Source organism: Branchiostoma belcheri, unplaced genomic scaffold, assembly GCF_001625305.1.
Source record: "Branchiostoma belcheri isolate BF01 breed outbred unplaced genomic scaffold, Haploidv18h27 scaffold43, whole genome shotgun sequence".
Taxonomy (NCBI): domain Eukaryota; kingdom Metazoa; phylum Chordata; class Leptocardii; order Amphioxiformes; family Branchiostomatidae; genus Branchiostoma; species Branchiostoma belcheri.
Genome location: NW_017804054.1, coordinates 2,317,740 through 2,345,243, shown reverse-complemented (window position 1 = coordinate 2,345,243; position 27,504 = coordinate 2,317,740). Strand labels below are relative to the sequence as shown.

Below are 27,504 nucleotides of genomic sequence, written 5' to 3'. Positions count from 1 at the left end.
AGTAGTAAACAGCGTCTCGTTCCCAGGACGGGGCCAGAGGGGGCGATGACACGACATGTCCGGAGAAGAACGATCTGCCTTTGGCCCGCCAGATGCTGCACGGGGACGGGTCGTACTCAAACACGGCCAACAGATGGTTCGACAAAACGATGCAGGTCAGGAAACCTGCCCAAAAGCGTGTGGGGGTAGAAAATATAGTAAAAATGTAAAACTTTATTCCAACATCAAGATCACACATAAATCAAATTTTTAACGCCCACTGTCGCCTTCATCAGAAAAATGAATGACCAATCACTTCAAAACGTAATCTCGCGATAGTTACGGTCACAGACACGTGACCTTATTCACACGAGACTTTACGGATACGTGACGTAAACAATTGTAAACAATAAAAAGTGCCAGGGAGTTTATATCGTCCACCGTCTCTAGCTCTGTTAGTGATGGCTGGAGTGCCCTGATATATGGTAGAGAATATGCCACATTCGGTTGCTAAAAGAATACAAGCGGGTGGTCACGTGCTGAAATATATTTTAGCAAAACAGAGTGGTGACACCAAGCGCTGACATCATATCAGAGTATTCTGTGCAGCGTTCTAGACAACATTTGAATTGAATTGTCTCATACTCAAATATATTTTTTGAGAATTTTTGCACATATTTTGACCCGTATTATTGTGTCATTGACACGCTATACTAACTTTCTCTTTACTGATACTCATATTTCCCTTATTGCTACGATTGTTTCTACATGTCTTTTCTACACGTTTTTTTTCTAGTTCATCGTTGCAGACGATGGAGCCTGTGGACTGGTGTACGAGCATTCGCCGTCTGAGGGCGTTGCCGTCGTGCAGCTTGTCGAACATCTTCTCAACTACATGTAAGTCCTCGATATTAAAATGACCCCTATACCAACATCTCCATTCTAACGAGGTATAGTATATCATGGAAAGCAGCATATCGCACTTCAGATTTGATACTAAGAAAATAGTACTGATAATTTTTAAAATGTCAGCTGTTTTCTGTTCGTTAAAGTACGAAAATATATTTATAAAACACAACCACTTGAAATGAACAACAAAATGCACAAGCTTGCTTCACTGCACTGCAGTAGACTGATCACTGTTCATGCACATTTACCCATATCGCATGTTGTAATATCTGCTGTTGTCAGTGAACGCTCTGTCGCCTTCTTCTCTTAAAGGCATACAATGCAATTTCAGGGTGGCAAAACTAAATATTGAAACATTTTTTATGCAATTCTAATGTAGTTGAATCAATCCTATCCCATAGCATACTGATACCAGTGAGTCGAAAATGCGATGTCACAGACAGGACACGGATGCTTGTTTTGCATCGTAGTCTGGTTCTGAATACTTATGGGTGGCACTCCAAAATAAAGGGATGCCTTACGTTTTTGGCCTATTCGAATTTTTTTATGTATTACATGCTGACGACATTTCCTCATCCATAGTATTTTTGGTTTTGCCACATTGAAATTGCATTGGATGCCTTTAAGCATATAGAGTACTCTGCATCCCCTACACCCTTTCTTGCACACTGGTGACCCCTTCATGCAATGCTGTATGTCGTCATCTTAATGCTCATTTACCTGTAGTAAACAACTCCCCTCCTCTATCTTGCTCCATTGCTGCTCTGTCAGACGTGTTAATCCTTGGAACGATGTGTGCCAGCGAGACAGCCCGGCTATCCCTCACGCTTGTCATTCGAGGTTAGAAGCCGTTACTAAAGCTTTTCATTTAGTGTCGGTTAGAACGTGCGCTTGCCATTCGAGGATTAGAACATTTATGTGTTCCTCACCCTTGCCATTTGACGCAATTTTACACTCTTCTTGCTTCCCACTTGAGGTAAGAGAATGCTCCTTGCGCTTGTCATTCGAAGCAGAAAGTTGAGAAACGTTGTGGGTATGGGGATATGGCCTCATATTCAAATTAGAAGAACTCGGTATATCGTATAAGGGGTAAATGTCTTCAAACTGTATTCTAAATTAAAGAAGGCAGTGGGTATAATGTGATTTCTGTGTTGTTTATATACACATCTCCACCTTCTACAATGCGATGTTCTATTGTTTTGCCTGTAGTCAGAAGTACGGGTCCAAGAAGATGCTGCGTGCTCAGTCTATCTGTGAGCTGCCGTACCCACGCCGTCTTAGGTGGAAGCTGTCACCAGAAGTGTTTGAGTATCTTAAAATGTCCAGAGAAAGTGTTGACAGGTAACTTTATACCATGCTTTTTACAATACTACGGAACTTGACATGTTCGTGAATAGTTTAATCAGGTTGATAGGTCACTGAGTAAAGAGACACATTTTACACAACCAAGTGGTTTATTCACAGCGCACATGGAGTTCAGCACCAAGGACAGTGACAGAGAAATCAGTTCAATAGGCGGTATCTCTAAGTATAAAGTAATTCTTCAAGTTGATGTAGAGTGATAGTTTCGTTCTTCATGGAGTGAGGAAATGTTTTAAAATTCCACAATCTTTTCACCTTTCATATATCCGTTTCGTTTTGTAGGTCCATCGCGAACATGGATCTTCACATCATGCGATACACAAGGTTCGGCAAGAGTTTCCCCAAGTCTCAGAACATGAGTCCTGACGGTTTCGTACAGTTGGCATTGCAACTCACGTACTTCAAGTAAGTTACATTTTCATTTATAGTGTGGCAATAAATGAAAACTGAAATATTTCAATCCTATATAGCGTTTTTAAAAGCACCCAGTGCAATATCAAGGCGACAAAACAGGAAATATTCTGAATAAAGCAATCCGTATGACATTGACACGTACTATTCCAAATTAGCACATTTCAATCAGTATTTCATCCTTTAGGCATTTAAAACTGCAGAAACAAGCCCCAAGATGAGTCCTTAATTTTGTTACCAATCCGGGTCCTTCCAGTAACCTTTTTTGTCAGAATTATGGGAATATTTGTTCCATGAATGTCGATCTAAATTGTATTGGTATCTGTATAGCCAGCATAACCGCCCTTCGGCGTAACACATTATATTTTGGAACAGTGTTGTTTTAACTTAGTATGTAGAAAACTGACTACAATATTGACTTTGAAAATTCTGGTGTCAAAAAAACTGCACTGCATGCCTTTAACAACCCCATTTCCTGCAGGCTGCATAGACGCCTGGTGTCCACCTATGAGAGCGCCTCTACCCGGAGGTTCCAGCTCGGGCGGGTAGACAACATCCGCGCCGCGTCCATAGAGGCTGATAACTGGGTGCGGGCCATGTGTTCCGACACTGTGGAGGTACGGACCTAACAAATGACATATTTAAGATTAGCCTGGTACCCAATCTATCGTGCTTGGGGCAGGCTGTCTTCGGGGCTCTAATAGTTTTCCCTCGCCCAGCTCAACAGACCGCCCGGTAGAATTGTTACGCCTGTGATAGAGTTTGGCACGCACGAAGTCCCAACACAATCAAACCCCATGAAAAACCTGCCGGGGAACCTAGCTGAGACGGGTGGGGAAGAGCTTCAGCAGCCCCGAAGAAAATTCACTCCAACCGGGATAGACTTGATACATGGCTAATTTGCTACTTGTATAATGGGTACGGTTCAACAGGATTAGTCTATAAAGCCCCTATCTATTGTCAATGGACGTTATTTCGTAGAGGATAATATCAATCTTTCAAGGCGTTTAAAAAATGATGATCCCTTCGTGTCCCTTTTATTATTCTAATTAGTGTACATTCTAGCTCGATGGTAAGATTTATATCTTTATATTTCAGGATTATGATAGAATGGAGCTGTTTAAAAAGGCGCTCAAGTCCCAGCGAAACTTCACCTTGCAGGTCAGTTTATCATAATATTCTTTTTGTCGGATTTTTCTTGTTATAAAAACCCAATAGGAATTTGAAAGACCACAAACAATGACTCCATTTTTCAGGAAGGTAATAATAAGTGTTAACTGTATGCTGATTTACAGGCGCTCAAAGGCCAGGGTATAGACTGCCACCTGCTGGGGTTGAAGGAAATGGCGGCCATGATGGACATGCCTATGCCAGACATCTTCACGGATGGGTCGTTTGATCTCACTAACAAGTTCGTGCTGTCCACAAGCCAGGTACTGAATCAACGACTTCGATTCTCCAAACAAAAATATCGGCAATCTTTAACGGCTGGTGGATGGGGGGGGGGGCTTTAGCCGAAGACTATTACGAAGTTCCAATGACTGCAAAATGTACTCTTACTATATTAGTATATTTCTCATTTTTTGTAGAGAGTCTTCACCACTGCTAAGGTAATGATACATGTGAATATTAAAATTTTCCGATAGTGTACCTGCTTTCCTTCTATTGGCCATGCGCATACAATTGGAATTCGAATATAGTTATCTGCATGTGGTTGTTTTTAACCTTTTTAGTTGCAAGGTACTTGTAAACATCTGTAAGTTTTGTATTGTTTGTTATTACACATAAAAACGCTCATATGAACAAGAAAATTATTCTTACACATAAAAAAATTAAGATTCTGTTCTATCATTTCACACAGGTTCCAACAACAATGGACGCCTTTATGTGCTACGGGCCTGTAGTGAACAATGGGTACGGCGCCTGCTACAACCCACATGACGACTACATTCTCTTCTGTTTGTCTTCATTTAAAGACTGTGTAGAATCCAACTCTGAGATGTTTACAGACGCCCTCCGTCAGGCCCTGGACGATATGCAGCATCTGTGTCTCAAGGTCAGTTTCCCTATTATTTATCTATTTATTTTCTTTTGTTTCTATTTATTCAAATATATTTATTGAGTATTCGACAAAAAGCACAGATTGCCTATGTGACGTCTTCTAATCACAAACATAAAATAATATTAAAATACAATGACTTAAGTACACATATAATTACAAAGTGGGTAAAAGAAAACTGAGTATAAACAAGACAATGTGGTTATCTATTAATTACAAGAATCTACCTGTACAGTAAATAAATGTTTGAACTACATCAAAGACGTCATAGCAGTTTTGTAAATATGAAAGTGATGTGGACCCTCGTAGCAGTACGAAACATAAAGATCTATAACTGTCATTGAGATGCTGTAGCTCTACTATGTCGGAAAAAGATGGTAATTCTTCACAAATGATCAAAACACACGTACGCATATGGGTATATCTGTCTTATTTTCTTGATTCTTGTGTCACCAAAACGTAGGTCAACCATCCTCCTTCCCCAGTCATGGACCTCAGAAAGGTCGACATCAACGGTGATTCCAAGATGGCGAACGGAATCGACGGTCATCAGTTGGGCCTTCCCATGTTCCCCTGCGCCATGGCTAGAGAAAACAATTCAATCAGGAAGCAGAAGAGCAGAGATGATGACGACACGACCAATGGGCCAATCACAGACGGGGCAATGGCGCAAACGTGATTGGGTAATCCTGAGTACACTACCGGGTTTGTGTGACTATGATTTTCAGCGTAATATTAACGGTGTAAACGTTTGCAACACTGTTAGATATATATACGTACTGTTTTCGACTCTTTGGCCATTAGAGCATAGTACATAGAATTGCTAAAGTTATAAAGAAAAACGTAATAACTTGAGGTCTTCTATCTTATTTTCAAATAAATTTGGCCAGGAGTTGTAGAAAGAAATGCAAGAAGCAAGCATAAGCGTGATTATTTTCAATGTTGTGTATCGTTTCTCTCAATGCCGTACAAGCGTCCTTTCCATGAGTCAAGCTACAATAACATGATGCAAAAAAAGGAATCAAAACCCCATACTTTATGACCCTGTTACAGTTTTTCTCAAGGAAAAGTAAAACTTTATGTATTTAGTTACTTTGTGTAGTCAGCTGTGGCCAAGAATAAGTGATTACGGGCAACATCTCTACGGTGCGTGTACTTGTATGTGTCATAAGATTTTAGATAAAAATCGTGAAAGTACAGCTCTAACGAGTTAGAAAGAAGAATATAGGTTCCATCATGATATCATGAATGGGACATAATGAATGTTTATATGTAAATCTATGCATATTTATTGTGTAATATGTATATTTAGCTGTCTACGCTATATAGATAGATGATATGAAAAAGGAAAGAACTTATGACGTATCTATAGAGGGAACTACAAACGAATCCACCATCTTGGTACAATTGCGAGTCATCCTAAAAAAGCCTTGTTTCTATAAGGAAAATGCATACGGGGCATTTTGAATAATAACAAATCATAAATGAATGCAATACATCAAGGTCGATTGGTTGTAGAATTTGTCAGCGAAATATCGTAGAGTTTTCATTTAAGTATCAAGCATTAAGCGAATGAGAAGTTTACGAGTATATACAATTAGGGGATAATAGTTTATGTATATCAGGTAAGGTATCCATAATGTTATTAGATAAAATATAGTAGATTGCAGAGAAATCACATTTTATGATACTCAGGCTCATTCGAAGACGTGTTTGAATTATGGCATCATCATTTGTTTAAGCTTAAACTGATATGAAAGATAGAGAAAAGCACATTTATTCGTGAATATGCAACTGTTTGTATATTACATTCGATATGCGCAAACGTGCATGTAATGAAACTTCTACTGCAAAGTCGGTACTAGAAACAGCCTATTGCATATCTATTGTTAGTATGGTATATACGACAGAAAAATGTGTCATGTTTTAATGTTGTGATTGTAAAAGAGTGAAAAAAATGCTGCATAAACATTACGTGTACAAGCTAGTTCTAATTGTAATTCTATATGGCGATATTGGAATATTCACTATGAACGTCTTTCAGTGTGTACAGAATTTAAAGACTGTGTCTCCTATGGTAGACCTAGCATTTAGTACTTAAACTCTTGCCGTCGTGTAGTTCCAATTCTTAGTGCGGGCCATATGCATTCCCCCTCTACTCCTGCATCAAGCAAAAAGCCATCAAACTAACACTTTATGAAATCAGAAAATAGAGGCGACTGGCGTTTGATTACATTACAACATGTTAAGAGGCCAAATGGGAAAATTGATAACAACAGTGTAAAGAAAGCCATTTGCAGTTTTTTCAATAAAGCTAGTACGTCTTATTTATTTCTTGAAAGAAAACGCGAAAGAGCTGTCGAAGGTATCTTTCTAATAAAAGCTGTAACAGTTACACTAACCTTCCTTCTTTTGGCTTAGGTGTGCACAGATATATTATATGCTGAGGAAAGACGATCCGGTATTACATAAGCTTTTAACAAGACTTAAACTTTTAAAGACCCTAGCTTTCGGGGAAAACGCCTGGTGCTAAAGTCGGAACAAAAAAGTAGCAGTTATGAATTAAATTTTGAAGCAACAAGCTTGAAAGCAGAACAACTACGTAAACTATGTATCTTAACTGCCTGAACCATCATGTTGGAAAGCTGAACATTTAAACGTTAGACAACGGGGCCAATACCAGCAAACGACGACGCTAACTATTTTGACACTTTGACGGGATGCCACCTAGCGACATTGTTATGCATAACTATCAAAACAAACACCATACCACTGCCCCTCCTCATTCATGGTATAAGAGATAGCGCTGTGAAATGTATATCTCCTGAGTGTTATCTTATTCTTATCTTGGATGTTTCTATGTAAATTGATGAATGTTGCTATTAAAATGTAGAAAAACAACATTGAACGTGTCTGACACTATTTCCTATGTGAACCATTTGTTAGTAACGTTAAGATAGTAGATCATTTCAAGTTCAACCAGGTACGAAGTTCCCTTCCAGTTGAGGCCGCTCGTTTCTTCACCGGATCATCATTTCCGGCCTATGGGGACAGTCCACGGCCGGGTAGTCATACATAACTGGGTGATTCTCCATGTGTTTATCCAGCCTATTTTTAAAAGAGTTCACAGTGGATGCCGACACCACTTCCTCTGGTAGACTATTCCACCAAGAAGTCATTCTGTTGGTCATTCTGGAAAGATTTTTCATTATCTTCAAGATCAGTGACCTCTTGTTCTCGACTCAGTTTTTGTTTGAATGGATTAGCTGTATCGTACAATCCATTCAGGTACTTAAATGTGTTGATCTGTAGACTGGTGTTGGAAACTTTAGAGACTTGAGTCTAGCTGTCCTCCTACAACAAGTTGCTAAGCCCAAGGACTCGTTTCGTTGCCCTTTTTTGGATTCGTTCAATCTCAGACACTTAGGTTTATTTGTTTGTACTGTAGGGGGAACAGGCATAAGCTCCATATTATAGATGTGGCCCAACCAAGGCTTTGCATTGAATAACAAGAAGGACACTTCTCGGTCAATGAACTGAAATGGTGGTCTAAAATGGGACATCCTGCTGCGACCCCTTAAGCGGACTCATTCTGTTGACCAATCAGAAACTGACTCGTTCTCCCCCAGTAATTAACCCTGACTCGCTCATTTTAATTGGTTTTGGCAATCTGGTAACATAATTGTCATAAGAACAAACATTAACATTCTATGTGTTGCTATATTTTTACCATACATTCTTAAAGATCTCAATTTGTGTTTCCTATGAACCATAGAGCCGTTAACACATTTTGAACCCTGATATACATTCAGAAAGGTAGACACGTATTAGTGCACCGTGTTGTCTGCGGAGGAATCCTTGCCACAGGGGGTCACACGTAGGGCGTGAAAACCCGCCAAACAGGTTATTGAAATCCTCCAGTCGGCCATTTTGAAATTGGTAACAATGGAAGACTCCATCTCTAATATTGTAGAAAGCATAAAACATAAAGTTAAATGAAGTACTTCGATTTTCCTTGACGTCAATCGTGTCTAAAAATTACGACGTGGACACTAAAGATTGAACCCAAAATTTGGCACTGAAAAAAGCGAAGCTTAAAGAAGTGCCACCTGCAACGTGCACCCCCTTGTGCAACTTTTGGTTTGTTCCACCTGGATTTGGAGGACATTGTTGCCCTGCAGTGTAATTATTCTGTAGAGCCGTTTCACAAGGAGAACTTCTCACACTTATTGTTCAACTTCTTTGTCAGAAGACGAAACGTGACAGCAGACCTCAGGTAAAATCTTTAGATATTTATTTTTTATAAAAATGACAACAGTTTCGATAAGACTTTGTTCAAGACAACAAGGCATATATAGAGGGTGTTTATCAATTAGTGCTAGTTGTAATGTGTATCATTGTCAGGTTTTAGAAGTCGAGTTTGAAGCAGGTTGTTTTTCTTTCATTATCATCGAAGTAATTCGTAACGTTATGCCTTGCTATTGCAAAAAGAATGAAACAACTTGTTTACAATGTGTGTTTAGGGAGGGGGTATGTATACTGTATCATATGCAGATTACTTAGGTGTTTAATTTCATACATGGGCTAGTGGGTTTCTTTTATGTCGTTCAGTATATACAGGTGATTCGTAACGTTATGCCATGCTATTCCAACAAGAATAAAATTACTTGTTTACAATGTGTGTTTGGGGAGGGCAGTACCATATGCAAATTATTAGGTGTTTAATTATATTAAGGGATAGTGTTTTTTTTTTGTTGTTCAGTAGTTTATTCTCATTTATTCAAACATGCCATACTGTACAAAAAGGGGCACTAAAACACATTTAGATGATGCTACCAATTATCAGACAACAAATGTACAGACAAATGTGGTACCTATAACATGGTTATTCACCCCCATGAAGTAGGAAGGTGTCTGTTTTTTATCTTGATGATGTATTGGTATATATATCTTATGAGATCCGTCGGACTGAATGCAATGATATTTGGCCAGTGGGTAGATGAGGTGAAGTGGATTATGTGGGTTGACTTTGATACTCCGGTGTTTGACCTTGGAACTGCAGTAGGATTTTTTTTCAATATCTTTGGCGCTGGACAGTCTGTTGACGTGATGTTAAGGTGGCATGTAGTTGTCCCAGGGGCCGAATTGTCCTGATACCGGCATACAATTATATAGATAATGGTTTAGTTGTGTAAATTTAAACCCCTAGCTGTTTGCTGGGGACCTGCAGGGTCGTTTGAATTTTGATTCTCTTTTCAGCTAATGATCTCAAGAACCGTTGAATGGATTTCAACTATTTTTGGTATGTGGGTAGTCGCTGTGTCTTTACGTTTAGCTTGCATTTGTTGTTGTAGATCTGCAGTGTTTTTTTTTCAACTTTTAAAAATTTACATCCCCTTTAAAATAGAGTGGTGTAATCTTACTTTTGCTTCGTAGGTCACTGACCTCAAATAATGGGTTCAGCTGAGTCTTTTTTGTTCAATGTGTGCCTGCAGGCAACATTCGTCCCTTTTATCAGGCATGGCACCCAGACAGACTCCCTTGTACTCAGCAAAAACTGTACTTGTACTGTGCCGCAAAAAAGTTATTTCCTTCGCAGGCTTACTTGTATTCTTAGATAATTAATCACATCATTTCTCTGGTTTTGCTTACAATGGTACATCTTTCCTATGTAACCTAGAATTATCATTACCATTTTCACTTAAAATCAGTGTTTTCAAAAGCAATATTTCTAATATTTCATGAGGGTATGAGATCTAAGAGCACTTATTTTGAATTGTAATTTTTTTAACGATGTTTTTTTTTTGTTCTTTCAGTTTGCATTGAACTGTTTGCGACTTCTCAACAAAAAGGGTCTCCTGCGTACTTGAAGGAAAAAGACCAAACGAACTAACATTTTTGAGAGCCAATTTGTTCTAAATCTGAGATGAGCATGGCCATCGCAGCATCTGCAAGCGCCATCCTGGGGATGATGGGGATCATCATGTTACTGATAATCATCATCATTGTCATCTGTCTTGTACGGTGTTATTGTGACCAATGGAGACAACCTGGCATGGAAGAAAAAGTCCCACCTCTCAGACATTCACACGTGGAGAAACATTCGCCCTGGAACGGAAAGGAAGAGAACTCGAAGGTACATCAATGGATCTCGAAATCACAGATATTTGGTCTGTCTTTAAAAGTTCCTCTCAACGCCGTGCAGAACTACATCGGTCGCAAGAACTCTTCCAAAGGAGTCGAGGAGACAACATATCACGTTCCCAGGGCATCCTCGCCCTTGCGGCAAAGCATGCTGGGAGAACGTTCGGACGATGATGACGTCATTGATCCAGATCCAGAAAAAAATGCCTCCAAATCCATCGTGCAAGAAGTTGCTGTACAGCCAAATGCCCGATTTCCAGTCGAAGCAGATCACGGCACACCGGTCGGCTTAACGCCAAGGATTTACAAGCACATCTCAGTCGAAAGGTTTTCAGACGATTATCCCAGAGCTATGGGTAAAGTTGGCTTCAGCCTTGAGTACAGCAGGCGAGAAGAAAGGCTGTATGTAACAGTCTTAGGAGCAAAGAACCTACCCCCCTCTAGGGGCGACGAGAAGGAAGCTGCTGGAACTTACGTCAGTGTAGTACGCCTTCATACAGATGGGCGGCGCTTTAGAACATCAGTGCAAAGAAACACGTTCAATCCTCAGTTCTCCGAGAAGACGTCATATCAGGTTCCCGTGAGCGAGTTGTGGGACGTGACGTTGAAACTGAACGTTGTCCGCATAGACGTCTATTCCAAGCCAACTGTGATTGGAGAAGTGACTTACCCATTTCGAGACCTATTCTTGGGGAAGATACCTTTTGGCGAGATATGGGAGGACCTACGCCCATGTGCGAAGGTAAGCAATATCTGATAGCATTTCAGCTGCATATTTTGTTGTGATCATTCGTAAAGATTTGTTAGTTTTTGCCGCCATGAAATTGCATTGGGTGCCTTTAATGTTGTTTCAAAAACCTCTATCTTTTTTATCGTTCAGCGTGCGTCTGAAGAAGAGAAGAGTGAATTGCTGGTTACTCTGAAGTACGACTCCACCAGACAGCTGCTGGACGTGGAGCTTGTCCAGGCACGGAACGCCAATCCTGCCCTGTTCCTGCACCTTCCACCGAGCTGCGGCGCCGTGACACAGAGAGACGGTACGTAAAACTTGCAAGATATATATTTTTTTCCAACAATTTATGGCAACACATGATGACGGCGCACACAGTTTTCTTCAACTTATTTTATGCCGCCACCAACGCACAGGACAAATACAGGTCAAACAATACTCATGTGCCAAAACCATATAAAACAAGGTAAAGTGTAGCATGTCATAATTAAATAAATCATAAACCACAATTGTGTATATATTGGCAACTCAAGGAGCGCCTAGAATTAAGTTTTTAGCACGAGTGTTTTTCTTTTAACACATGGAATGCGCTCCTAGATCCGCCCTAAAATTCTCTAACTGTTGCAACAATTCCCAATCACGGGTTCGCTATAATCATAGCTAGCAAGTCTTCTGCGTCATATTCCTAATGTTAATTCGTCAAAGAATAAGCTATAACCCACTGCTGTAAAGATTGGATCCCCTTATCATCTGTTATTTCTTCTTTTTATCTTTTAGTTCTTCTGAACTTACGTGTGTCTCTGGTGAGGGGGAACCAAATCCTGATGTCCCACCGGACCGCCGCCCAGCGGGGCAGCTTCGACCCTGTCTTCAGGGAGAACTTCACATTCGACGTGTCGCTCTGGGGAGTCAATCAGGTAAGTTTCTTGTGGGCACAGACAAATATTTTAAGCTCCAATTAAAATATATGGTAAGCATCTAAGAAATGAGCTGTCAAAAATCACCTACTCAACTGTTCAACTGTTGAAAATTCACATTATCAATTTGACAGGGTAGCTTTACCTCCAAATTCTTATTGTTGTATCGGCACAACCTCGTCGTAGGATGGCCAGAATGATCTCTGACATCCCTGAACACCACCAAACACAACAGCATCAGCAAGATATGCAAAGAAGGCTATTTACAGTTGTTTTGAAGCGCTCACAAATTACTCAAAATAGGCCAAGGCCTTCTGCGCCTGCGGGAAATGGTGACCTTTGCCCTTGTGGAACATTTCTGGACGTTGCCTTCCGGGCAGTTCATTATAGTTTTAGACTGCTAGAGGTCGCCACTGCCCATGTTAACAAACACAAAAACTTAAACTTTATTTTTTACTTTGACTTGTAATATTCACAATTCTTCAGAATAAAAAAAAAAAACTAAAATGAATTGTACAACAGTTTGACAGGGCATAAAACATGACAACCTTTTGGCGACAATTGTAAGAATTGGTCTTGGTAAATTGATTTGTCAACGAAAAGTACAAAGAACTGACAAATGACGTTTGTTTTGTTTTAGGTTGGTCTGATCATCTCTGTCTGCCAGCGGTTGGACCTGCACACTGAGATGCTAGGAAAGGTCACCCTGGGGTCACATGTCGGACGGAACTTGACGGAAATCCTAGAGAAGTCTTCTGGTGTTCCATTGTGGTACCCGCTGGACTAATCAGAATACAGAACTCTTCTGGTGTTTTACTGTCACACTGTGGTACCTGCTGGACTAATCAGAATACACGAACACACAGTACTGCAAACTAAAAGCAATGTCATTCTTATTCAAAGGAGGAATTAGGTGCAATTCTAATACATGTAATGCCTTCCCTAGAATTGAATGAAAAGCGATGCCATGCAGTAGATGTGTAATTATAAACCTGCCATTTTGAAGACAAGAAATCAAAAAAGCATTTTGAAATGCCGAGTTTGTTGCATCACCTAAACAACTAACTTAAAAGATAGACATACGGATTTAATAGTTAACTGTATGATGATATTCAGTTCTCTGTTTGATTTGAAAACCGATTGAAGAATGAGCCATAAAATTGCCTGGATTTGACCAATGGCCCAAACACAGGGTACAGGCTAAGAAACGTAAGTGTTAATATGTAAATACAACAAAATGTTGCAAAAATCTTGATTCAAATCATGTAAATAAATGTAGCTGAGATTACATCATAATGCAATAAAAAGGTGGTGACTTTGCAAATGTTGCTTGTTTATTTTCTGATTAGTTCACCAGGTTGGCTAGAAACCTGACCATGCAATTAAGGTCGAATTGAAAGAAAAATTGGAATCCAGATAAATTCAGTTTTAGTTTATTTATTTCACCAGCAGTAACACTCAGGTACATAACAACCTAGTTTTTCAAGCAATGCTGGGTTTACAAAGTACAATACATACGCACACAAAAAAGTTTACAATATTACGGTATCGCATATAATACAGAATGACATAACAGCAACAAAAAACTAACACAATTTCACCTCTCATTTCGATCATGACATCACAATTCCTCAACAAATTTTACGAGTCCCACGTTGTACGTTGCTTTGGTGACAGGTTGTTCTACAGTTTGGCGCCATAGAATAGTTTGGAAGGTCTGTTATTGCTCATATGATTAGCTGACGAAAAAATATTACTAATTTAAAGAAAAGACTATACTTAAAAGTTTTCAGATGTGAACATTGAAATTTCAAGGGATACCGCCATGCACACGACCACGTGAACACAAATTACTGTAATCCACCTTGTCTTCACTGTAGCGAAATTTCCCAGTCTAAGAGTTGGCCCTCCGGAGGTTGACCCTTAAGGCCCTCCTACCAAGGGACAGGAGGGCCAAAGGCAAATGATATCGATTTGATAACGATAATGTTAAAGTTACAGTACAAATGTGACCGTGAAAGCGGTAAACATAAAAGTGCTGTAAAAAAAATAAAGAATTACAGTATCACCCACCCTGCCTATTGACCCATAACAACAACCTGTTCAACCGCTCGTCTGAAACCGACCTCTGACCCAGTTAGACTGAGATTGTGCAGCACACACTCCAAAACAAAAGCCGACAGACAACATATGTGCAGCAAAGTTGCATTGTTACATTTCTCCTTGGGGAGGGGGAGGGGATGGGCTGCTGGGATGGGCATATAGCCATGCCCACTGTGTCGCCATCTTGGAAAAGTTTTTAGCTCCAGACTGAAGGTAGGTACAACTAATACTACTAATAGCTGCCACTTATTGGCAGGCACTAGAATTTAGCATTTGATACATAAAGGGAGTTTTAAACACTTAAAACAACCATCTTACTGACAGTTGGATCATAATAACTGCAGAAATTATATAGTTTTTCCTCTGGGGAACAGGCTAGTGTTGTTGAGTCCTAGATTTTGTATTAATAATTTCAACACCGTATATATTACAGTGAAGAATATGGTAACAGGGAAATGAGTGTCTATGGTTTGTATTTGAGTACATATTCGTTTAATCTTGCATTGCGTAGACAACATAACACAGAATTTAATTTTATTGAATGCTATACAGTCAGTTTTCCTGCTTAGCTCGTAAAGTACCATATTTTCAATCCTACACATAGTAGGTGACAATGGTATGATTGTGTGGGTACTTGTAACGAAGACCTAGCGAACCCCAGTCTCGTATGTGTATTAGTCTTCTTGCTACTTATCCGTTTTGCAGAGAGCTAATATGCAACAAATGATATATAGTAGCTACTTACTAAGAGGCTTAGCGTGGTCATTGCAATTTTATGTTTCTGTAATTTCATGTATATTGAATTTTAAACATAATCTACACCTTTTGTTGTAGATGCACCGGCTGTACAGGCTGTTTGTATTTTTGTTATGACGAAGCACAAAATCAATGATCCGAGGATTATCTTCAAACATACCAGATGTTTCACCTACATGATAAAAACGTAATTAATGCTGCAACATGTTGCTTTATTCTTCCTGTTTGTTATACAGGTGGCACATTGGAGCCAGTATCGCGATTCTATCACACCCGATTAACACTTCAGTTTGTATTCACGGTTGAACAGACCTTAAACTAAAATACCAGATTTTACTTCATCAAAGTAAGCGTTAATTTATTCTAATATTCCGAACAATTCTTAGTTAAATCACAAAGTGGACTTTTACTTTTACATGGAAAAAGTGGTTCGGAACTGAAAAGAGGATAGCGTCGCTAACAATGGTAAACAAAGGTGAAGCTTCATTTCGTGAAAACATAAACAACGTTTATGAAACAAATTATGAACTATCAACGAATTCAACTGCCGTGATACTCGGTAAGAAGGACAACAACACGGGAATCGATTGGCCGACAATAATAGTCGCTCTTATACTCCTGACACTCTTGGTGAACATTGTGGCAATCACGACTTACTACATCTTCAAGATGTGCAGAAGAAGGAAGGAAAAGAAACTTAGAGAGCAAATGGTGGTCCTGAACGGGTCCAGCCCAGACATTGAAGAGTACGACATACAACACGAAGCCCTGCTGGGAGGTGGCTACACCACGACTGACAACGAATCCACGACGACAAGCGATCCGAACTCAAGACGAAACCGCCCGAAAAGGACCAACTCAAGAAGCATGAGCGCACCATCGTTGTTCCGTAAAGTATCCCGACAGGCCAGTCTGGAAGCGAAGTACTTTGATCTAGGACAGCTCGCATTCACAGTGTTACACAGGGTGGAAGAGAAACAGTTAGAGGTCTACCTCATCAAAGCTGAACGGCTTACACCAAGAACAAGTAAAGAACTTCGAGATCCGTACGTCGTCGTCAAGCTCTTACCAGACATCCGGAGGAGGAAGCAATCAAAGATCATCTTAGATGACCTCCATCCGGATTTTGACGAACTCTTTACGTTTGACATTGACGGAGAAGATATCCGGATGTTGACGCTAAAGTTTCACGTCATGGACGCAGGAGGGAAGAGGAAGCGTAGACAGGAGATAGGGCACGTGACTTTTCCTCTAGAAGGGAACGACTGGACAGTTCAACAGGAGTTCTGGATGAACATAGTGAAGATGGATCCACGTATCAAGGTAGTGATGTTTATCTTGTTTTTTAATCATTTGAATAGTAAATATGCCTTTGTTATATCATCTAGCTTGCTATAGAATTGGTATCCATTCTGATGAATTATTGAACTAGATCGGACTTCCCCACACAGAAATAGCAAGGAAAGTGAACCTTTTCTATATCTATATTTAGCCTATATCAAGGAGTAGCAATTGTGGCGCCTTTCTATGCATATATAAAACATAACACCTACTTTTGCTGACTAGTTGCCAAAACGTATAATTATTGTGTCACTGGTGGTCTCTACCAAGAAATAGCTGTAAAACCTATGTGTATAGGGCTTGTTCCGACCAATGTATCGAGTCGGACATAAGTTACGACACTTTTTTCGAGGAAATAGAAAACCTCTAAGCCCGAGTTTTTCCACAGGTAAAAGCGCCTGAGGAGGACGTCTTACGGGCAGACCGGGGAGAGCTGCTGCTGAGCCTCACACACAGACCCAACTCCCGGCTACTGACCGTGGTGGTGGAGGAGGTCAACAATGTCGACCCGGAGAGAGACCTGTCTGACCCGGTCTTCATGCCGGGAAGGAAGAAGAAACACCAGAATTCTAGCAAAGGTGCAGTGTTCGAATGAAAAACTATTTTCAATCATGAGATACAAACGTGACTCAAATGCTGATTAAACAGCCTGTTATGTGCACACTCAAGTAAACCATCATTCTAGAAAACATACTAATGGCTTTGCATTTAATAACCTTTTAATAATTTCCAATGATTTCATAGCGATTCTGACTATTCGTCACTTATTTGTCCACCAGCCGCCCTTTTCGTGAAGGTCGGTATCACAGAAGATGGCAGGAAAGTAAAGTCTTTCAAGACTTCTCAGAAGGTGGGAACCACCAACCCCAAGTTCAACGAAACGTTCACGTTTGATGTCTCCAAGTACGATCTTACTGAGGTATGTAACCTGATCAAGACCTCTACACATCAGTATGAAACAAGTTTGAACTGTAATTAACACAACAAATTGGACTCACCCAAATTTTTGACTGTACAGCTCCAGTCTTTTTCAAGGAATGAGCAATCCACCTGCGCACATCACATTGAAGAAGCTACCTTTTAAACTGTTGTTGACATGACATTTTTACCTTGTTGTAGTAACTCAGCACGTTTTGCAATGTATTCATACATCCCTGTGATAAACTTTCCTGTTGTAGCTACATGTACAAATGTATCTTACTTATGTAGGAGTTATTGTGTTATGTTTGGAGACTGTTTTCTTTAATCTAATACCTGCACCCCACTCCAGGTCGGCCTCAAGTTCACCGTGAAGAAGAAGGAACTGTTTCTCCAGGACACTTTAGGCAGACTGGTGATAGGATATCCCTGTGGTGCACTGGAAGAACATCTGCATTCCCCTGAAAAACCCGAGCCTACATGGTATCGTCTGGAGTAGACAAGATAAAGGGCATAAAGTTTACCATTAGGCCATGTTGATTTGATTATGTGGATGACATCCACGCGCGCATGAATTTTCGACCGTTTCCAAAAAAATGACCATACAGTACATAAAATGAGTGAATATATGTCGTATATTGCAAAAGCATTGGAAAACGATACTAATGTCATCTAAATTCGAGAAAAAAAGAAAATGTAAAGAAATGAAAATGAAGAGTCTATCATTATTCACTATACCATACTCATGTGTGTTAAGTCATTTGTTCAACCCATATGACCACATAGATTTTATAATGGAGGGAACTTTTTTTATTCACACGCTTACATCAGTTTTGAGGTTCCCAGCGGATGTCATCCATATAATCAAATCGACATGGCCTTATGATATGGCCCATTGAATGCGGTGAGACGTGAGGTTACCGTGCAGGTATGGGTAGATCAATGGCAAATAAACAGCAGAGCTAAAATAGCACAAGTGTAGGTGGTGCCTTTGTAATGTCGTCGTGTTTAAGATTTTCAATTAAAATTGAAATTTAGCCTGAGCTACCCATAGTGCCCCTCGTACCCAGCATGCATTGTAATACGTAGGCAGGTCTTAAGTCTTTATTTATTTTTCTTTGTTTTCAATAAATCAGGCAAGACACATCCAGTTGGTATTGTGTTGTATTGGATTGGATATTCAACATTTAGCAAATGTGTAAGTTAAAAAGTAAGGTCTAGAATACCTTCTCATCATTAAATGTTTAGATGGACTGTTGGTGCACTGTTAATTTATTGGTAAGCTATAATTGTATGCTGAAAAGTATTGAGTTTCTGAGACAGAATGTATGCTGTTACAGTAGTAATTGAATGTGGTTAAGAGTATTAAAACCATTCTTCATTCGCAAATAAGAAAAAGACATTGAGCCCAGGTTACGTCGGCCATTACTGATCGAACATGCAGGGAAACATTAGACACATAACATTGCGATACAATTCACATCAAGACACGTAATAATATTGCGCAGTTTTCCTTACATATTACACAGTTTTCCTTAAATATTACACACTTTTCCTTAAATATTACACACTTTTCTCTAAAATTACAGTTTTTCTTAAAATCATCAGTTGTATTTGTTAAACTTTAACTTAATAGGTTCCACTTCTATTGACTGCAAGGTGACGTACACGTAACTCCATTCTTACAAGTTTGGTTTTAGAGAGTAGACCGGTTAGCCTGAGTACCATCCGGATATTCGCTCCGCAACGCTCGAAAAATGTGATTTTTTTAGCGTTGCGGAGCGAAAATCCGGATGGTACCGAGGCTATAGGCCGGTAAGTAGTTACAATAAGGTGTCAGAATCCCAAAAATTCTATATAGCATTCCATATAGCATAGGATGTTAATATGGCTGTGCGGCTAATGTCTCAAAAGTTTTGTCTTAACCACATTAAACAATGCCCTACGTCTGCGTTTATTGTCGGGTGTGGTATGTCCTGGGATCCGATTTCGAAGCAGGTAATTTTGATACATTTAGATTCTGCATAATTTACCCTTAGACAATCTGATGGTAATCAAGTTATCCATGGACAATTGTTTGGGTTTTAAGTATAATTTCAAATGGTTTGCTTCCCAATATCTACTTGAAAACACAACGCTGGTTAGTCTAATGCAAAAACGCACACAAACACACACACAAACTACACACAAACACGTGAAATATCTGTCAAAAGTCGTTATGATGATTAAATACTATCAACTCAAGATGTCTTCTCAAATAACATTAATTCCAATTTAAATGCTTGACAATTAGAGTTTTTCCGGATTTTCCACATTCCTGTGGAAATAGGCTAATTCTACACGGATTGAAGCACGAACAATAGCAGCTGGCTGTGCTGCATGCACGCTGTATGGAGGTAAGCTAATTTTGAAAGTTGGGAAAAGTTGTATGAAATTTTATAGCGGATTGTTTTATGTCAGTTGGTGTATCAGAATAACTGGGGTTTTCTTTGAGTAACTGAAGACTTGGTTCTCGGTACTACTTTTTATATAAGAATCACCGTAGGGATGAACGACATTTTGCATGCGCATCTGTTGCAAAATATTCTTCAAACGAACCTTTTATCGTTTTATAGATGTCTTTGACTTACCGCATCTTGTCAAATATGTAGTGTAGTTAAATGTACATACATGTATGAATGCACTACATGGGAAGAAAATAGGAGTATTGTGTATTGTATATTTGGGCCCAATGCACGGTTAATTTATGTACTGGTAATTAGGTTAGTACTGGGAAACAGACTTGGATTGACTTGTTTACGACCATGCGTATACTAGAGATAAATACAGCAATTACAAGTGGTTATTCCTTCAACAAGGGTCATTCCTTCACCAGAACCACTATAATATCAATAATGACCACTATAATGATACGGTAAATTTATTCTCTGTTATAATTATATGCACACTAGCCGAGCACAAATAGTGATCCCCGATGGGCGTGCCTTCGAAAGTTTTTTTTTTCTCCATCAGAGACTAAAAGTGAGTACAGATAGACAGCTCTAAAGACTACAAGAAAATACTAACATGTCACTAAGATGCGACATTTTCCGTACAAGTCATACATTAGAATTTCTAATAACACTACGTACTGGCTTGGAATAGGTACGTGGTAGGGGATGTTTCTAGGTGAGGGGAGGAGGGACTCTGCTGTATACATCTCGCAGAAGCACTAAAAGTATTGAGAAGTCACTTTAGAATTATTAGCTTTACACAATTTAAGGCCATATGTACGACAGAAATGACTCCTAACCCTTTCTGAAAGTTTTCCCGTCTTTTTATCATCGCCCTTCCCCATGTAATTATGCATATTTATCCCCACCGTACTCACTGTTGGTGAATACACACAGAAGCAGTCCAACAGGCTCTACAAGGCTGCGGGCCGGGTCACAAGGGTCGATAGGCGCCATTTTTATTATAATCACAGAACAGACGATAACATATGGCTAATATTTCACCCAAACTATGATGATACTAGCATAAATTATGTAGTTGTTCTACGTTTTTGCTGTTACTTGAAGGGAAGAATGGATACAATACGACTGTCAACGAGGTGAGATTCAGTCTTTCTACTTAGATAATCCTTGACCTAAAGGCGTGCCCAACTTAAGACAAGTACCGTCTTTTTTTACAGTAAACAAAATCAATGTAATGATAATGCTGATCCCCATGGATTGCATGGCATTATGATGTTAATCAATTTGAACTTATTTTTATCATACGCTTTCTTGGCAAGCTATTGAAGCAGTTGGATTTCCGAAGTCGCGGACTACAAATAATGTAAAACACTCTTAGCCATATTTTTCATTCTTTCTTTAAATAGATTAGGAGTATATGGAGTTGGAATAGACTTGGGGTAATGATGTAAATAGTGTCATGGACAGTGTAATGAGGCAGGCGTTCAGTTTGTGATTTTTTGGAAACAATTGTGTTCGGTATGCAGAAGTTTTAAGGTGTGTTAGGGTGTGTTAGGACCTTTCAGTGTGTGTCATGTGTGTGTGTGTGGGGGGGGTGTCGTTTGTTTGAATGCAGTACATTTTATGCGTAGAGTATACAGTATATTGTAGAATGTAATTCGTGTATGCAGTTTGTATACTTTACAGGCACATGTTATGCTAACCCACTTTGCTCTCTTAAGTAACCCTGACTACTTCCCAATATCAAACTACAAAATACCTCGTGTACAGACGGCTATTTCAAGATCAGAGTGTACCAATGGCATCCTGCACTGATATATCATTTTCACTAGGTATACATTGCATTCTGTGGAACTAAAATATACATATATTTACATTATGTGGGGAGGGGGGGGGATATGGTCAATTTTTTTGTCAGTTGTGTCATTGTTTAGTGATAATGTTTACTTTTTGTACCTCCTCATTTTAATTGGATAATGATAATTGACCAAAAATGAAGACAACTTCATAGGTTTGTCTTAGAAAGCGCAGATGCCGTTCGTTTGTTGGCGCATTGGCTTGTACGTTTTTGTGGACAGCAAACTCGAGATACTATAGGTGGATATTTTGGACATCTGGTATTAGTAGATTTTAATTACAACACTGATACCTTCCATCATAGGGCCAATATAGGTTGCCTATGGCACTGCAGCAGAATTTCAGATGGTTATAGTTTTTTTTTTTTTTTCTTGTTTCAGATTACATGGCTGGAGAATACTCCTTGAGTCGTCCTAGCCCTGCAGCCATGGACACCTACACGTGGATCATCCTGGCCGTGGTGCTCTGCGCCATCGTGGGACAGATCATCCTCGGCTTCTGTGTGTGGTTCTGTGTGCAACACTTCCGGCAGAAGAAGGCAGCCAGGTTCAAGGAGAAGCTGATAGACAACCGACAGGAGGACGAGGAAGCCAAGCAGTTTCAGGAGTACCACGAATGGGAGTCACAGAGTCCTCGGAAGGTTAGTAGTAGTTGAAGTAGTAGTAGTAGTGGTAGTAGTAGCGGTATTATTATTATTATTATTAGTGGTGGTAGTAGTAGTAGTAGTAACAGTAGTTGTAGCGGTAGTAGTAGTAGTAGTACTAGTAGTAGTAGTAGTTGGAGTGGTGGTGGTAGTAGTAGTAGTAGTAGTGGTGGTGGTGGTGGTAGTAGTAGTAGTAGAAGTAGTAGTAGTAGTAGTAGTAGTAGTAGTAGAAGTAGAAGAAGAAATGGATTTGTTTATTCATATATTTCACATTTAACGTTACATATATATGCTGAAAGTCTAGACTCTTGGCAGCCTTAGGGCTGAATTGTAGACTTCTTACAACTTTAAAACACTAAGATCCATGCCTCAGACAATCGACTTGAAAAATCATAATACGTAATATAGTCCATTAACGGTACAGTCAAATTGTGATCGTCTCGTATAAAATATGACATGTTAAGACTCAAGATCTGAATATTTATACGCTTTCAACAACTTGGTCATTAAATATATCGGACTCTTTGAAAATGTTGTAGTTCTAAGGTTTGATACTCTGGTTACTGGACTAGTGTAGCTAGGACCAGCTATAGAATGTACATTCAAGAAACTCATCTCAAGAAGGTACTGAGAATCCAGGTCGATTTTAGTTTTTACGTCTATTTTTTCAACATTCAGAATCACTTTTTCGAGACCAGTGCTTATCGGTATAGAGAAAACTGTGTCACGATTGGCGGGATGGGTGATTACTGGTGATTACCCACAATGCTTTTCGATGTTGACAGAGTATCAAAAATCTCCAAGCAGATCCCAGGGCGGCATAAGACAGTATCCAATTGACCAGGCAGTATTTGATACTGTCTTATGCCACCCTAGGATCTGCATGCACACTTTTTGATCCTCTGCCAACCTCGCTAAGCATTGTGGGTAATCGCCAATAATTGACCATCGCTCCAGTTTTCCCACGGGACCCAAATAATCAACAGGTGGAACAAATGCTGTGTGAAAGCTGAAAAATGTTACCATTATTTATACCCTTGCAAGAAATAGCGTCGCAAACCTGATTTAGGGTCTATACAGGATATGTATTTTTGTAGTTGTAGAAAGGTTGGGTTTTATGGGTTTTATTTGTGTTTTATGAGTTTCATGTGGGTGTCAGTGCATGACAAGCCCGCTGTTAGACAATATGCTTTAAGCCAGGTGCCCTGTGCGCATTCCAACACGACTTACAAAACCGGCTGTACGGGGTGTCTGTGTCCCACTTGTGTCCATTTTGGGATAGAAGAGGCCACAACTTTTCCACCTGTCGTACAATCTTCAAAATTTGGCGTTTCCAAAAAAAAACTGATCACCTCTTTCCTGATTTTTTTGGTGAACTGTAAGTAGAAAACTGTACTTCAGGGCCTTTGAGTGATTTCAATAAGCTTTAAGAAATTAAAATAGGGTTATGGGTTTGACACAACAAAACAGTTTGCATGTATACGGAGCCATTTTGAGACCAGAGAAAGTTATCCTTTTCTTTCCTGAACAATCTTTTTTTACAAATCATCATTCTTATTTTATTCGTCAAATGCATTTAAAACGCTTTTAATTCAAATTCTTGATTTAATTTCTATTGTTGGGTAAACACTTCGCCCGAAAATGTTTAAGATGACGCAATAACATATATGTGCGCCAATTCTTTCGCGAGTTACAAGGAACCATCATAATAATCCCAAGATATGACATTAATGCCACCTGTTCTTCTTGTCTTTGCAGCTTTCCTCAGTGTCCTTACAGAATCAGCCTCCACCACTGAAGCCAGCGATCGTTGTCTCGGAGCCTGAACAGGTCCAACCCCCGACGAAAAGCTACGCCAGCCCGCCTGCCCTCATCCCGACTAAACAAGGCCCTGTAGAGCTCGAGAAATACCTCCTCGGCATGGACGACTCAGGAAGCGAAGCTGGAGACGCCATCTCCGACACCACCACTCAAGACTCCACGGCCTTCTCAGGAAACCTGGGCTTCAAACTGGTGTACAGAAGGGCAAAGGAGGAACTCGTGGTGACCATTCAAAAAGCTACAGGCCTGCCGACAAAATGCAAGAACCCGTACGTATCAGTGGTTCTACTCCCCGACATGAAAACACGCTACCTCACCAAAGTGCAGAAGCTCACAGCCAACCCCGAGTTCAACGAAATCTTCATATTCCCCATCAAGGAGGCCGACCTCTCGTCTAGGACACTGCGGTTTGACATCATGAACATGGGAGGAAAGTTCTCGAAAAACAAATTGATGGGAACAGTCCTGTATCCTTTCGAAGGGCGGGATATCTCTTCCTTTGCCAAGGAAGATGACAACGAAGAGGGAGTATCAGAGGACCTGACGGCAAGACATCTTACACAGGTCAGTTGGTTTTTTCTACATATATTGTCTCCAACTTTTAAAAAATCTTATCTTACACTTAGACAAAATTAGAACTTGCATTAAGCCGGTAGTATGAGGATATTTCAAAAGTTGGAACATGAATACTTTATGTAGCTGTATGATTAGAAATGAAAGTTTTTAGACAACTTGTTATGAACTCCTTTATTAACGGCTCAGGCTCAGGTACAATTAACAGACAATTTGGGAATACATTTTGATGATTGATCTGCTAAGCTCGTTTTTGATTGGTGGCCTAAAGGGAGGGCGGTGATCAAATCTGTAGATTGGAAATACAAAATGTATATCTGATTAAAAGTCAGATTGAACACTTAGCCACGTATCAGCCAGTAAATAAAAGAATGCAGAAAATGTTGAAACCGAAGATTTGACCAGATTCAAAATTACGCATCAGCCCAGTCAGTATGGCACAAAATCTATTTGTACATTTGTATGTAGTACTATGTACAAAGAAAAAAAGAAAGAAAACAATCCTTTACATAGGTTCATGTTTATTTGCAGCCAAATCGTACAAAAGTATCAAGTTACATTGTATGTTCCTTGATCTAATTTGAAATGTAGACTTGCAGTATTTGAATATAATATGACATGACAATGGATTGTTTATTACAGACTGATTATGACGTCCTGGAGAACAAGGGTGACATTCAGCTGAGCTTCAGCTTCATGCCGAAGACTGACGTCCTGTCCGTCACTGTCCTGGAGGCAAAGAACGTCTCAGTTCCGGGAATAGACGCAATCCTATCCAGGAAGGACAGTAAGTTCTTGAAAAAAAATGTTTAACGAAGGAAAACATATTGTTTTTTGTTAAGTTTCTTCCTCTTCCTCTTCTATTCCAAACAAATAAGGTCAATGGCCAGGACCAGACGTCTTTCACCATGGTAACTGGTGTTGGGTCACATAATGTTGCAAGTACCATGCAGAACTGAGTTCAAGAGGGGCTGGATGGTAGTGCAACAGTGGTCGTTGAAAATTTGATCCCTGTGAAACCTTATGTTGGAATAAAGTTAAACTTTTTACTATGATTACTACCGACACAGATGAACTTTCATGAACATATTTTATTCTTTCTCTTAGTTCAACTGTATGTTCGAGTGGCGCTGTTCGTAGACAACCAAGTCATCAAGACCAAACGATCTGTGGTGAAGTCAGGGACAACCAGTCCGGTCTACAAGCAAATCTTCAACTTCGACGTCGCCAAGTATGGAGTAGATGCTGTAAGTACTCTAGCATTTTGGCGACGCCCCAGGCACGGAGCCATTGATGAAGTGCATTGATTGTTTAGATCGTTATCATGTCCCACATAACTGAGTTTTGGCTCTGTTACGATCGAGGGAAATAGAAAAAAAAAACTACAAGGTAGAAATGGCGCAAATTGGGTTTACTGAAAAAGTGGGGCAGTCCGACCAGGCCAGGCACCAGGCATACAGGTTAACCTCTTTCTTTACACCCATTATAATCATCTGCAGGAATAACGATGTTAACATATGGATCCCCATCAACTTAGTAACACATGTAGCATTTCAAAGCCCATAGCTCATCAGTTACATTTTTATTGATATGTACTTTTTTTATTATTTCCAGGTTGGTCTGAAGGTGTCTGTGTGTCAGCAGAAGACTGGAGAACGAGATACGCTGGGGAAGGTGTTCCTAGGCCCGGGCACACGCCACAGCCTGTCCGCCATGATCGGCACTGGTGACGCACGCTGGTACGCTCTGGTGTGAGCAACGTCTGCTTGGTCACCTGCTATCCCGCGCAAGGATGACACCTAGCAGGTTTAAGTAAAACTGCAGAAAGTTTAGCAAATGATTTGGCCACAGCAAGTAACATCTGCTTGGGGATGACAAAATTGTGCATACTTATGTCTATGGGGTAGTTCTAATCTTGGTGTTTATTTATGTTTGTAGAATTTAAGGCTGGAGCAAAATGTAGGAATACAAACTAGGGTGCTTGGTAATCTCAGTTATAAGATGGCATAGTTTTATGGAAAATTGAGACATGTATTCAGTTAAAGTTAGCCTCATATTTATTTAAGCAAAACAAACAAAAATAAAAAAAAAGATGGAACATAATTACTTTTAATGACTGTAAGACTAACGTGTATGTAACAAATTAGCACCTACATGGATGTTATCTCATAAATCACCATACTAACAAAATTATACAAATATTCAATACCTTTTAAATTATTGGCTGAATGCATTATGACTAATGAAAAGAATGACATGGGATACTAACTCAGTGTGTAGTTTTGCAGGGAATAACTGTAATAGGTGTAACTTCTGTATGCTAATCTGGTTTGATACTTCTAACTGAATTCAATGCTTACGTTCAATGCATAGTACATCTAAACAAGAAAGGACTAGATAATCCTATATTTGCAGTTACCAGTTTAAACCAGTCTTATAACACTGCTACAGGTATCTCATTTCAAACACATTGTCTATGATGGTGGAAATAAAAGAAATACTGATGTAAAAAAGCCCAAAGACTG

General features: G+C 39.6%; 3 protein-coding genes across 7 annotated transcripts in view; all 3 read left to right on the top strand.

The window, feature by feature from the left end:
- Positions 1-7,616, top strand: part of LOC109478329 (choline O-acetyltransferase-like) — an 18,723-nt gene extending 11,107 nt beyond the window's left edge. The window contains 11 exon segments of the mRNA XM_019779828.1: positions 1-25; positions 27-155; positions 776-876; positions 1,660-1,728; positions 2,098-2,229; positions 2,533-2,655; positions 3,143-3,278; positions 3,760-3,822; positions 3,957-4,094; positions 4,523-4,717; positions 5,184-7,616. The exon segment at positions 1-25 is cut by the window's left edge and continues 98 nt beyond it. Of these exon segments, the coding sequence (XP_019635387.1) occupies positions 1-25; positions 27-155; positions 776-876; positions 1,660-1,728; positions 2,098-2,229; positions 2,533-2,655; positions 3,143-3,278; positions 3,760-3,822; positions 3,957-4,094; positions 4,523-4,717; positions 5,184-5,399 (1,327 nt within the window). The 3' untranslated portion in view covers positions 5,400-7,616.
- Positions 7,617-8,870: 1,254 nt separating this feature from the next.
- Positions 8,871-19,040, top strand: LOC109478232. The gene is made up of 9 exons (XM_019779690.1): positions 8,871-8,996; positions 10,537-11,606; positions 11,745-11,901; positions 12,372-12,511; positions 13,152-13,295; positions 15,764-16,693; positions 17,100-17,289; positions 17,491-17,630; positions 17,982-19,040. The coding sequence occupies exons 2-9, from the start codon at positions 10,647-10,649 to the stop codon at positions 18,126-18,128; spliced, it is 2,808 nt and encodes a 935-aa protein (XP_019635249.1). The 5' UTR covers positions 8,871-8,996; positions 10,537-10,646; the 3' UTR covers positions 18,129-19,040.
- A 907-nt stretch (positions 19,041-19,947) lies between these two features.
- On the top strand, positions 19,948-27,492 carry LOC109478346 (synaptotagmin-9-like). Of its 5 annotated transcripts, none has more exons than XM_019779869.1 (6): positions 19,948-20,025; positions 22,323-22,582; positions 24,344-24,970; positions 25,622-25,766; positions 26,087-26,226; positions 26,594-27,492. In XM_019779869.1, the coding sequence occupies exons 2-6, from the start codon at positions 22,328-22,330 to the stop codon at positions 26,732-26,734; spliced, it is 1,308 nt and encodes a 435-aa protein (XP_019635428.1). In that variant the 5' UTR covers positions 19,948-20,025; positions 22,323-22,327; the 3' UTR covers positions 26,735-27,492. The 5 variants fall into 5 exon arrangements, with proteins under 5 accessions (XP_019635428.1, XP_019635429.1, XP_019635430.1 ...); XM_019779870.1 differs by lacking the exon at positions 19,948-20,025 and adding an exon at positions 21,046-21,221; XM_019779871.1 differs by lacking the exon at positions 19,948-20,025 and adding an exon at positions 21,352-21,448.
- Positions 27,493-27,504: the final 12 nt, after the last annotated feature.

Excerpts from the sequence above, each read along its gene's own strand:
- LOC109478232 (XM_019779690.1), top strand. The coding sequence starts at position 10,647 with ATGAGCATGGCCATCGCAGCATCTGCAAGCGCCATCCTGGGGATGATG. Across the intron at positions 12,512-13,151 it reads CGCTCTGGGGAGTCAATCAG|GTTGGTCTGATCATCTCTGT; the intron begins GTAAGTTTCTTG and ends GTTTTGTTTTAG. Across the intron at positions 17,290-17,490 it reads ACACCAGAATTCTAGCAAAG|CCGCCCTTTTCGTGAAGGTC; the intron begins GTGCAGTGTTCG and ends TTTGTCCACCAG.
- LOC109478346 (XM_019779869.1), top strand. The coding sequence starts at position 22,328 with ATGGCTGGAGAATACTCCTTGAGTCGTCCTAGCCCTGCAGCCATGGAC. Across the intron at positions 24,971-25,621 it reads CGGCAAGACATCTTACACAG|ACTGATTATGACGTCCTGGA; the intron begins GTCAGTTGGTTT and ends TGTTTATTACAG. Across the intron at positions 26,227-26,593 it reads CCAAGTATGGAGTAGATGCT|GTTGGTCTGAAGGTGTCTGT; the intron begins GTAAGTACTCTA and ends TATTATTTCCAG.